General features: G+C 44.4%; 1 protein-coding gene across 9 annotated transcripts in view; it reads right to left on the bottom strand.

Moving 5' to 3' along the window:
• The window catches only part of LZTS2 (leucine zipper tumor suppressor 2), a 92,155-nt gene that overhangs the window by 6,523 nt on the left and 73,289 nt on the right, over nucleotides 1–12,343 (bottom strand). For all 9 annotated transcript variants that reach the window (XM_042459244.1, XM_042459238.1, XM_042459241.1 and 6 more), the window contains 3 exons: nucleotides 5,358–5,765; nucleotides 4,476–5,072; nucleotides 1,288–1,557 (listed from right to left, as the gene is read on the bottom strand). In XM_042459244.1, coding sequence (XP_042315178.1) covers nucleotides 1,288–1,557; nucleotides 4,476–5,072; nucleotides 5,358–5,735 — 1,245 coding nt within the window. In that variant the 5' untranslated portion in view covers nucleotides 5,736–5,765. The remainder of the gene's footprint in view (nucleotides 1–1,287; nucleotides 1,558–4,475; nucleotides 5,073–5,357; nucleotides 5,766–12,343) is intronic.

The raw sequence follows: 12,343 nt of genomic DNA, 5'->3' as shown, positions 1-12,343 counted from the left end.
ATTGATTTTAGGTGCTACATCACACTGTTGGCTCATGTTCAACTTGTGGTCTACTAGGACTCCTAGATACCTTTCACATGTACTGTTGTCAAGCCAGGTATCCCCCATCCTATATCTATGCATTTCATCCCCCCCCCCCCCCCCCAAGCACAGTACCTTACATTTCTCCCTATTGAAATTCATTTTGTTAGTTTTGGGCCCAGCTTTCTAATCTATTGAGGCCTCAGTTTATTGGGAAGCTCTAAGAGGTGTCTATTTCTAATGCAGCTGAGCTAAGACATAGAAATGTTGTAACAGGAATAGCATGATAGCCCATTGTTTTCAGGAGCTCTGGTGTCACAGTGGTTAAATGCCAGTACTGCAGCCATTCACAGCCGTAAGGTTATGAGTTTGATACCAGGCAGGGCTCCAGGGTCCACTCAGCCTGGCATCGTTCTGTAGGTTGCTAAAATGAGTACCCAGCTTGTTTGGTTCAATCAGCATACCCATTTGAAACCACTTAGGAAGCACTTAAGTGCAGAGATGAATGGTATAGAAATGTACTTGTTATTGCTATTGTTTTATGGTGAGGAAGCAGAACTAGAACCAGCAAAAACACACGTAACAAGGCAAGACAGAGCAGAGCAAGGCAGAAAGGGACGTGCAGGAGGCAAATAATCACAAGCTGAATTCTGTGACCCTTCCAGCATAAATCAGTCACATTAGTGGGGTGCCTGACAAGAAAGATTTCCCTTTCTCCCTCACTCAGATAAAAAAATATAATTCCTCTGCACTGATTCTCCCCACTCAGCATCTTACCTTACCTTAACACAGTCCATGAAAATGCGCATTTCAAAGGAATCTTAGCAAAAAGAAGGCTGGCAGAGATTATGTTCAAGACCCCACTAGAAAAATATATTGAACCTATAGACCATCTTTAGCCTATAGACCAGCCTTCCCAAATTCTATACCATGCACCCTAGATGTTCTGTACTACAACTCCCCTCAGCCCAGCTAACATTGGGTTGAGGTGATGGGAATTGTCATCCCAAACATTCAGGGGGTTCCAAGTCAGAGAAGGTTGCTCTAGAACCCAGCACTAAGGGATGACCCATGACAGGCAGGCAGGCAAAGGAGAGGTATAAGGAAGGCTCATCAATACTTTCCATGGGAAGGTAAGAGGGAAACTCCAGTGAAGAAAGTAAATCTGCATCCAGCCCTCATTTTGCCAGTACTACAGCCTTGTGGCCACTCAATTTTCAAATCTGTGTCTTTCTATAAGCCCCCATTTTCCTCAGCCCAACTTACTTCCCATTTGGTCTCTTCCAACCGGGGGCCCAGTTCTGTGTGCTCCCGCTCAAAGGAGGCGCAGCGTTTTTCCAGTAGTTCCCGCTCAGCCAGCAACTGGGCAAAATCCTCCTGGAGTTTCTTCTTCTCCTGCTGCAGCTGAAAGATTTGGAGCTGCAGAACTTGCTGGCTGCGTTGAGCCTTCTGAGCAGACTGCTGAAGTTTGGCAGTGTAACCCTGCCGCAGTCCTTCCATTTCCTCCTCACAGCGCCTCTGCTTTTCCTCATACACCTGGAGGGAGTGGAGAAAATAAAACGGGTTAGGATCCAGAAGGTTTGAAACCTGCTATGCTGTTGCCGTTGGGCAGCTCCATGATATCCCTGAGAGAAGCTTACCATAAATATGATGCCTGTGGAAACATTGCCATAGAGCTTTGGTGAACAAAATGTGGCCCCCAGGACTATTTTTGTGACCCCCTGGGATTCCCAGGGTGAAAACCATTTTTAGCAATAAAAATAAAAATAAACCCTCAATGTTTTGGCCCTAAAATGCCTCCCAATGCCCTTCTCTATGGCACCCCTCTCCCCACTGGGCCACTGCAGGCCCAGGAAAGGCCTTTTTTAAGAAACAGGGAGTTACTTCCACTCACTTCCTGTTGCCAAAAAACAAGCCCCTCTTGTGCTTAAAACGGCTCATAGGAGCCTAAAACATGGAAAAAATGCCCTCTGCACCCAGGAGGGGGGCTGAGGGCATGGGGGGGGAGGGTAAAATATTTACTATTTTATTTTACTGTAGTGAGGTGAGGTGAGCTCTCCAAGGTCTCTTGTGGGGGGGGGGGGTGGCTAATGCACCCCCCCAAAAAAAACTTTTCACAGTTGCACACCCCTGCCCTGGAGAGTTTTCCATAGGCCCTTCCACCCTTTAAGTGATAAGAAGGCCATCCCCTTCCAAATTGGATGGTCCATGAAAGAATGCAGCCAAGGCAGGCAACCACGCTGTCCTGTAAACCTTCTGAGTTCCTTCTTCCAGATATCCAAGATACCCAGTTTGGAAGAAGGAGTTGCAAGTAATCTCTCAGTGGACTCTGGAGGCCTCTGGGATGCAAAGGGGGCATTTCTGAAAGGGTGACAAATAGGGATCAATGATCACAGGTGGTAAACAATTAGAAACTGAAACCAACAAGCCACCTCTGGGAAAAGTACAGAAAGTCCCAACCCAAATGATCTTCCAAATTCTAAGGGACTACCTAGGGCCCAAAAGAGTTGATTTGTCACTAGATGATATTATTATTATTATTATTATTATTAACCTTTATTTATGAAGCGCTGTAAATTTACACAGCGCTGTACATACAATCTTTTAGTTAGACGATTCCCTGCCCTCGGGCTTACAATCTAAAAAGACAAGACACAGAAGGAGAAGGGGGTGGTGGAGGGAAAGGGTAAGAGGTCCAGCAGTTCCTCTCTACCTCCAAGGCCTGGACCAAGGGAGATGGACTGGAGGGAGGGCGAGGCTTCATAATGGATGGTTAATCATTTTCCAGGGAAAATACATACTCTCAAGTAGGATAATGCATATACAGTACATAGCAATACAGGAAATGGTTCAATAAACAGGCACCACAAGAACATCAAATAGTAAGCGACAATTATGCAATGCCTGGGAAGGCTTCTCTGAACAGGATGGTTTTCAACTCTGTTTTGAAGCTGGTTAAAGAAGTGATGGCTCTTGCTCGTGGGGGAAGAAGGTTCCAGGAGTGAGGGGCAGCGAGTGAAAAGGGGCGAATCCGGGAAGGGGCAGAGGAAATCCTGGGCTGAGACAGCAGACCTTGACTACCAGAACGGAGGGCCCGAGTGGAAAGGTGAGGAGAAAGAAGGTCTGATAAGTAGGGAGGGGCCAGTCCATGGAGGGCTTTAAACGTGGACAGCAGGAGCTTATACTGAATGCGGAAAGGGAGGGGGAGCCAGTGAAGGGATGCCAACACAGGAGAGATGTGGTCAGAGCGGTGGGTGGAAGTGATAATGCGTGCAGCTGAATGCTGAACAGAGATTAAAGGACGGAGGTGAGAAAGAGGAAGCCCAGCCAGGAGGACATTACAGTAATCAAGTCGTGAGACCACTAGGGCATGGACCAGGATCTTGGCAGTAGAGGCGGAGAGATATGGTCAGATTTTGGCAATATTGTACAAAAAGAGTCTGCAAGCCTTGGCTGTGGTCTGGATCTGAGGGATACACGACAGAAGAGTCAAAGATAAAACCGCGGGCTTGCTGGACTGGTTGAATAGAAATGTTGTCCACAGAGACAGAAAAGGAGTGTTGAAGGGTGGGCTTAGGAGGAAAGACAAGAAGCTCCGTCTTGGACATGTTGAGCTTCAAACGCCGATGGCACATCCACTGCGAGACAGCTGTGAGGCAGGACGAAACTTGCTGTTCAAGCCTTGGAGAAAGGTCAGGGGCGGAAAGATACAGCTGCGTGTCATCGGCATACAGATGGTAGGAAAAGCCAAAAGAGCTGATGAGTTTTCCTAAGGACAGTGTGTAGAGAGAAAACAGAAGGGGACCCAGAACAGAGCCCTGGGGAACTCCAACAGATAAGGGAACAGGAGATGAAGTCTGACCTCCTGCAACCACTGCAAAAGATCTGCCAGACAAGTAAGATCTAAACCAGTTGAGAACAGAGTCTGAGAACCCAAGGTCAGAGAGTATATCAACTAGAAGACAGTGATCAACGGTGTCAAAGGCAGCAGACAGATCAAGAAGGATGAGAACAGAGTAAAGGCCATTAGCCTTGGCCTGTAAAAGGTCATTCGAGATCTTGGTGAGAGCTGTCTCTGTAGAATATATATAATATTTATATCTATATCTATATCTATATCTATATCTATAGATAGATAGATAGATAGATAGATAGATAGATAGATAGATAGATATAAACCTACCAACTTTTATACTATTCTGCTTAGTATATGAAATCTACTTTAAAAAAAAAAAACAGAAGCCACTGCTTTCCTGAACACTAACCACAATAACCTGCAGAAGCTAGAGCTTGCAGAAGTTACTTTTTTGACTATAACTCCTAGGACTCCACAGACAGCTCTGGTAAAAGCAGTTGTGGAAATGCAAAGTTTTTAAAAAATACTTCCTTCAGGACAAATACAGGAGAATGTCCTGCCTTCAGAGGAGCAAATGGAGGCCTTCCAAGCAGCTTACCTGGCATATGGCCACCTCATTCTCATCCAAGCTCTCTCTTAGATGTTGCAGCTCAGCTTCACGCTCCCGCAGTTTCTCTTCAAGCTCATGAACAAGCAGGGCTTCATCAGCACCACCACCATGCACAGGCGAGCGTCCACCGCAGGAGCCACTGTCAGAAGAATGATGCCCACGGCCACTCAGAGAGCCAGTACTTTTACTCGATGATGAGCGCCCACTGTCGGAGTTTGAAGGGCCCGTGAGGCCCCGAGAACTGCTGCTGCCATGGCTGTCGAGGTTGATGTGGCCCATGGAGATGCTGACTGGTTCCATCTGCTGACTGCAACCAGTACTATATGTGGGAAGACTGGAGAGGGAGTTGCGCCCAGAGTCTGACATGGTTCCTGAGTGGGAGCTGGTGCGGCAACTCAGGGAGTTGTGTTTCTCCGTGTTACCTGCAGGGGTGCCACCAAAGAGCTGGGCAAAACTGGCCTGGCTCTCAGAGAGCACCGAGGTACCGCCAGGACGTAATGCCAAGTGCCCCTGCAATGGGGGATTGCGGTTCTTGGGCATAACTGGTTTGAAAGCTGTTGGGCGGATCAGTGTCTTCTCCATGTTCTGGGGGGAAAAACAACAGAGGCAACAGGTTGGAAGAACAATAAAAGCAAAGAAGCCCTTTCTCTTTAACCCACCTTTGATATTTCTTAGGCAAACATATTCTCTACCTCTCACAAATGAGGAAATGGGGCTTATTCATTTGGGAACAGAGAACTTCTTCTCAGCCACCACAACACTTCCTAAAGTTAAGAAAAAATCAGAACTTGGGGAGGGGTATATTTGCTTACTGATATTATGAAGAATAAACAGACCAGACTGCTCTGCACAAGGGTTATCTTCTCTTACCTTCTCAAGTTTCCCTGAAACAGGTACCAACTTGGGTGGTGGTCCACGGATGGTGCCAACCCGGGGCTTGTCATCCTGTGGCTCTTCTACATCACTGCAGGGGCTGATTGGAGAGACAGCTTCAGCCCAATCCTCTTCACTGGCGTATGCATAGCTGTTTTTCTTGGTGGGAAGCCCATGGCACAGCGGCTCTTGAGAACCAGCACCAGGCAGGCGGAAAGGGCCAAACTCAGGTGTGGCCTTGTGGCATGGCCGGCCTGAGATGAGGCTGCTCACACTGCCCATGGCTGCAGGGGAGGAGCAGGCACTGTTATGGAGTTGGGCAGTCCCTTCAGAGGCAGGCTCAATGGAGACAGGCAAGGTCTGCACTATGGCCATGATGCTCACAGTCAAGGCGATGCAGGTGATCTGAAACAGAAGGAATGGCCACTGAGAACAAGAAGGTAGAAACCTGAATGCAAGCCCCTAGTTATAAAGAAGGTGCTGGTTTGCCTTCCAGCAAGCCTGGATAAACACGCTAAGTTCTGGGAGGCTGCTCGTAAAGTATATTTGAAACAGTGAGTTTTAAACTGTGTTGTTGTTTATTTTGCTGAAAGATGCTTTGCAACTTGGAGAAGTGGGTCCAAGGATGTATACAACTAATTTATTTATTAAAATCAAGATAATTCAAATTGAAACAAAGCATACAATGCTAACTATGACTGAAGCCAGGAGCCACACTAAATTATGTTATTATTGCCATTTAAAATTTTTTTAAATGTTCTAAGGTAGTGCTACAGAAACAGAAACAGCAGCAGATGGCTACCTCAGTTGAATGAACACACTACACCTCCCAATTTGCAAATGTTTTGTTGTTATACATCTAGCAAAAGCGAACTGATGAACTCAGTTTTTCAGACTTATTGCTTTAAATTGGTCAACAAAAAACTTGTTTCCTCAAAAAGAGAGCAAGTTTTCACCAGGAGAGTCCTCTTGCTTGTACAACACAGGTCCTGCACCTTTCTTATTCTCTCTGTCAGTAGGGACTAATACAGTATAGTTTTCCAAATGGCCACTGCAGAATTAATTCACTTTTCATGTCTGTTAGGGAGTACATGTCACATACAGATACATTTTCCTTTACTTTATTTTCTTTAAAATACTTCATCTGCAGGTGAGAGTGGGTAGGAGACAGAAAATACCCTGTTTGCAGAAAATACATTGTGGCCTTCCTCCGACTGGAATAAAATGAGCTTGCAAAATCAGCAAGACTCCACAACAATAGGGAGCACAAGCAGCCCCTGCTGGCCTCTCTTGGGACAGGAGAAGCATGATGTGAACCTAACAATCCTGACAACTGATCACAGACACACACACACAAGCTCAAAACTCCAATTCCTGCCAGGCCTAAGGTCAGTGGAAACTGGTCTGTTAAAATGGGAGAGATGGCCAATGGCTTCTTAAAAGAAACTTCAGCGACATGGCAGGTTAAAGAGAGTAGAAAACAGTCCAAGGACGGGAAAGCTTGTATTTATATGTTATATACTCTAGAAAAGCTAAGCAAAAGTTCTTTCAGCAAGGAAGGATTGGCATTCAGTGAATTCCAGTATTACAGCAACAGCAGCCCACAATTAACAGAGCAAAGTACCGAGATTGAAGCTTTAAGAGAGCTTCCCAAGAACAAGAGAAATCACATTTACAGAATGTAGCAATAGCAATAACACAAGTACTTTTCTATATCACTTGTCAGTGTACTTAAGCACTCAGTAAGCGGTTTACAAAGTGTAAGCCAATTGCTCCCAACAAGCTGGGTACTCATAGAATCGAAGATACCACAAGGGCCATCCAGTCCAACCCCCTGCCATGCAGGAAATCTCAATCAAAGCATCACCAACAACATGGCCATCCAGCCTCTGGTTAAAGATCTCTATGGAAGGAGATTCCACCACACTCTGAGGGAATGTGTTTCACTGTCGAACAGCCCTTACTGCCAGGAAGTTCCTCCTAATGTTGAGGTGGAATCTCTTTTCCTGTAGCTTGCATCCATTTTTCTGGGTCCTGTTCTCTGGAGCAGCAGAAAACAAGCTTGCTCCCTCCTCAATATGACATCCCTTCAAGTATTTAAAAAGGGCTATCACATCACCTTTTAACCTTCTTTTCTCCAGGCTAAACATACCCAGCTCCCTAAGTCGTTCCTCATAGAGCATGGTTTCCAGAACCTTCACCATTTTAGTCGCCCTCCTTTGGAGACGCTCAATGTCCTTTTTGAATTGTGGTGCCAGAACTGGACACAATATTCCAGGTGGGGCCTGACCAAAGCAGAATATAGTGGCACTATTACTTCTCTTGATCTAGACACTATACTTTTATTGATGCAGCCTAAAATTGCATTGGCCTTTTTAGCTGTCGCATGACACTGTTGACTTAACGTTCAACTTGTGGTCTACTTGGACTCCTAAGATCCCTTTCACACGTAGTCTCGTTCAGCCAGGTGTCCCCCATCCTACATCTGTGCATTTTATTTTTCTGCCCTAAATGCAGTACCTTACATTTCCCCGTGTTGAATTTCATTTTGTTAGCTTTGGCCCAGCTTTCTAGTCTATTCAGGACATTTTGAATTTTGATCCTGTCCTCTGGAGTATTAGCTATTCCTCCTAATTTGGTGTCATCTGCAAATTTGATGAGTATGCCCCCAAATCTGTCATCCAAGTCATTGATAAAGATGCTGAATAACACTGGGCCCAGGACAGGACCCTCAGGGACCCCACTGGTCACTTCTCTCCAGGATGAAAAGGCGCCATTGTTGAGCACTCTTTGGGTTCGGCCAGTCAACCAATTACAAATCCATGTAACAGTTACCTTGTCTAGACCACATTTTACAAGCTTGTTTGCAAGAATGTCATGGGAAACCTTGTCAAAGGCCTTACTGAAATCAAGATATACTATGTCCACAGCATTCCCTTCATCTACCAAGCTGGTAATTTTATCAAAAAGAGATCAGATTTGTCTGGCATGACTTGTTTCTCTGAAACCCATGTTGACTTTTTGTGATTATGGAATTGCCATCTAGATGTTCACAGACACTCTGTTTAATGATCTGCTCATTTTAGCAACTTATGGAAGGATGCCAGGCTGAGTCGACCCGGAGCCCCTGGCTGGTATTGAACTCACAACATTGTGGTTTGTGAGTGAGCAGCTGCAGTAAAATCATAGCAGGTACTGTTTTCTGTTTGTTCCCAGCAATCCACCACCCAAGACAACACACTAAATGTGGTGGCACGAACACAGACTGTGATGTTTTTTAATCTCCACATGCTTCTGAATAGGCACATGGAGGGTGTGTTTGCATGGAGTACTTCAGCTAATTTTACTGATGTGTATTCCACTGGGAATGTCCCAAGTATTTATGTTTTGGAACTTTACATGTCTCGTCCCCTTCCCATTAACTGTCCCTGGAAAATTCATCACTACTTCCTTCCTCATCCCAAGTACCTTAACAATCCAGTACATGCATGAAGTAGGAACAGAAATATCACATAGTGAGGGGCAGAAATCCATCTAGAGAATGTCCCTCCTTATAAAAAAAATCCCAAAGATTAAACAAGTAATGAAAGAGAGGGTGTGAAATCAAAGAGGAACTAATGCTGTAAATAACACAGCTATGTCAGTTAAAGGATTCTGAGAGTTGTAGTCCCAAACAGTAACTTTCCCAAAGCTCTGGAAAAGATTGTTGGGAACACCCCTGATTTAGGCAGCCTTTTCACATTAAGGGACATCTTGGACTGTGCTCAGAGGCTCAAAGATCCATAAGGCTGAAAGGGAACTGGAAAGAGCAGGGGTAGGCAACCTACGGCCCGCGGGCCAGATGCGGCCCGGCAAGGCCTTGGGACCAGCCCCAGCCTGGTCCTGCCGCCGATTGCTGCCGGAGCCTTTGGCCTCTCGCGTGAGGGTGTGGGGCCTTTGGCCTATCAGGAGGAGGCGGGCAAGGGGAGTCAGGCGGCGGGCAAGGGGGGCAGTTGTCTATAGAAGCCTCAGAAACATGTATTTATATTAACATTTTTTTAAAAATCAGCAAATTTTTTTTGTGTGTCCTCCATTTTTTAAAAAAAGTGTCCTCCATTTGAAAAAATTTGTCCTACATTTGTTCCGGTTTATTTATCTATTTAATTTTTAAAAAATTTATTTAATTATTTATTTTTTGGCTTCGGCCCCCCCAGTTGTCTGAGGGACAGCAACCCAGCCCCCGGCTCAAAAAGGTTGCCTACCCCTGGGAAAGAGCTTCAGTTCTTTCCAGGATTCTTTTGCCATTACAATTCAGCACTTTTTTTCAGTGATGAAATCTGTCAGTTGCCTAAGGCAAGCAAAGCAGCAACTGCCCAGGACATGATGTCTCTCACAGCTGGAAAGAGATCATGCCAGAAGGGTAGCTGGGATATCCTCTGCCCCCTCCAGAACAGATACACTGGCCTGGCTGCCTCTCCTGGTTTTAAAGACCCAAGATAAGCAGCCGGAACAGTGGTTTGTATGACTCTATGAAAAGCCAAGAATAGCCAATGCAAAGTGGAATATTTTGATTTTTTAAAAAAATAAATTTTATTAATCATAAAAAAGAAAACATTTTACTCATAACATCCATAACACAAAAGGGAAAGCATAATATCCATAATCCCTAATACAATTCATATAACATATATCACATCATTTAAAAAAATATGAGCTACATACTACAATATCCCACTCTGCAACTTACAAAAACCTCTTTTACTCTCTATAATCAACTCTTTTCTTTCTTCCTTTATCTGCCTTTTATCCTTTCTCTCTTTCCCTCCTTTATTCCCTTATTGCTTTAAGGAGAGAAGGGAATAGAAGGATAATGTTAGAAGGGGAGAAGAAACAAAGTGGCATATTTTGCATGCATCTTCTTTTCTGCATCTTGGTTATGCTATGAGAAGGAAATAGTGTGGTTGTCCTTTTTTTGTACTGTGCTTTTTCTAATCCCTCCTAGAACGGCCAGCTTGCACACTGCAAGAGCATCACGCTGTTAATTTGTGTTCGGTTGAGGAAGCCTCCCAAAACTGGACATAGGAGTAGAGGGTTTCCAGGAAGCTATTTCTCTGCCATGCCACCAACAGAGAAGAGGAATGGGGGAGGGAGGCCAAGGCAGCAACACCTCCCCATCTCCTGCCAAGTCTGCTTCCCTCTTTCTTTGCTGCTGTCCACAGAGCAGAATTCCTTTTTATAACCTGCCCTCTGTGCTGTGCTTTAAATAGAAAGCGCCTGTGCTTCCCGCTCCTGCCAGCAGTTCAGGATCACAGAGTGGAACTAACATGCATTTATTCCAACCCTAGGCACTTAGACCAGCCCCTGTTCAGCTCTCATCTTAGGCAGTGCGGGATGCCATGAATGTGACAAAAAAACAAACAAACAAAAAACAACAACAGGAAAGGGGGGACATTGTGATGAGACCTGATCTGAAATAGGGATGCTAGAGGTGGAGGCAGACCAAAGGGCTGGAAGGACTTAACAGAAAGAATACCGCGGTGATAACCCTCTTTCTACCTGCCCAAAACCATCCACCACTAATATATACTCTAATGGAAGATAAGTGTCTCTAATGCTATTTAGGGTAAAGGGGGATTTACACTTCGTTGTGCCATTTCTGAGCTCATAAAATGAGAAAGAGCCTTGCTCATGAATTTAGAGGGATCTTCAGAGTGGCACTCCCAAGTGAAGAGTCTGCAAATCCAGACACATTAATCAGAGACTGAAAATGAACGATGGAAGCAAGGGGCGGCAGGGGCGATAACACATGTACTCAAAGCACTCACAATACAGTAAAATATCTAAGATGGTGAAAGGAGTGGGTCAGAAGGCAAGCTGAGACCACCCTACAAACTCTGTCATACTGTAACTTTGTACTGAACAGACACTCATGAAAGGAGAGAGAAAATGAACAAATGGTGACGGACAAATGAAACATGATGCACAATAAATGCTCACACTACTGCTAGTGCCCACAAATCTTAAGAACAGAACTCTCTCTCTCTCTCTCTCTCTCTCACACACACACACTCTCACACACACACGAAATCCCAACAATAAGCTAGGAACAGAATTTCTTTATGGGTCGCATGCAACAAGGAGTCAGGCTTAGATATGGGGGAAAATATTTACCAATTTTCTTTTCCTGGTTGATTTTTTAACAAAGGTTTCTCTGATGGTAAGTAAAGATTTTCACAGCTATTCACTTATGGGAGAAAAAAAACCACTTTGGGAGGCAAAAACTTTTTTTAAACATGCTTTCTGCATAGGAAACTACATACTTTGTGCAGAAAAGAATTTCCTGCATGGAATATATATTTTCAGTGCAGAAAAGTCACATGTATATCTGTCCAACAGAATTCCTCCAAAGTGTGAATGAACAGTGATCAAAAACTCTGCAGACATTATAGGGGTTCAGCATGGCAGAAACAAAGATAATCCAACAGAAGGAGCAAAGGGCAGGATGTAAATACAGGCCAAACAAACAAATTAGAGAAGTCAAGTCAACTCTATTTTATATTCCATTTGGCCAAATTCTCACACAACATGGGAAATAAACAAATGGCCTGAATCCTATTGTTAGTTCTACCTACAGATCTACTAAATCAACTGGATTTACACAAGAAATGACTTGCCATTTCAAGCACTGGTTCAAATGGCCAACCAGTAGGATGCAGGCCAAATATTTCCAGAAGTTCTCATAAGTCTTTTATTTAGCTGATGCTCCATACTATAGTGGTTTAACCTATCTGCAAACTAATGCAACTTATTTATATTTCAAGTGATATTGTTCAGATGTGGGTGGGGTTGAAAAATTCTCATGAACCATAACAGAAAAATGGTTATCATGGTGAGATCTTCTCAGGAAGCAAAGTATACATCATTCAAGAGAATAATTTGATGCTCTTTTCTTCCCCAACTGTAAAATGTTGTATCATGCTATATTCTTTTGCTGCAATCTCCAA

The sequence above is a fragment of the Sceloporus undulatus genome, chromosome 3, assembly GCF_019175285.1.
Source record: "Sceloporus undulatus isolate JIND9_A2432 ecotype Alabama chromosome 3, SceUnd_v1.1, whole genome shotgun sequence".
Taxonomy (NCBI): Eukaryota; Metazoa; Chordata; class Lepidosauria; order Squamata; family Phrynosomatidae; genus Sceloporus; species Sceloporus undulatus.
Note: the sequence above shows the minus strand (reverse complement) of the source record. Positions and strands in the feature narration are given on the sequence as shown.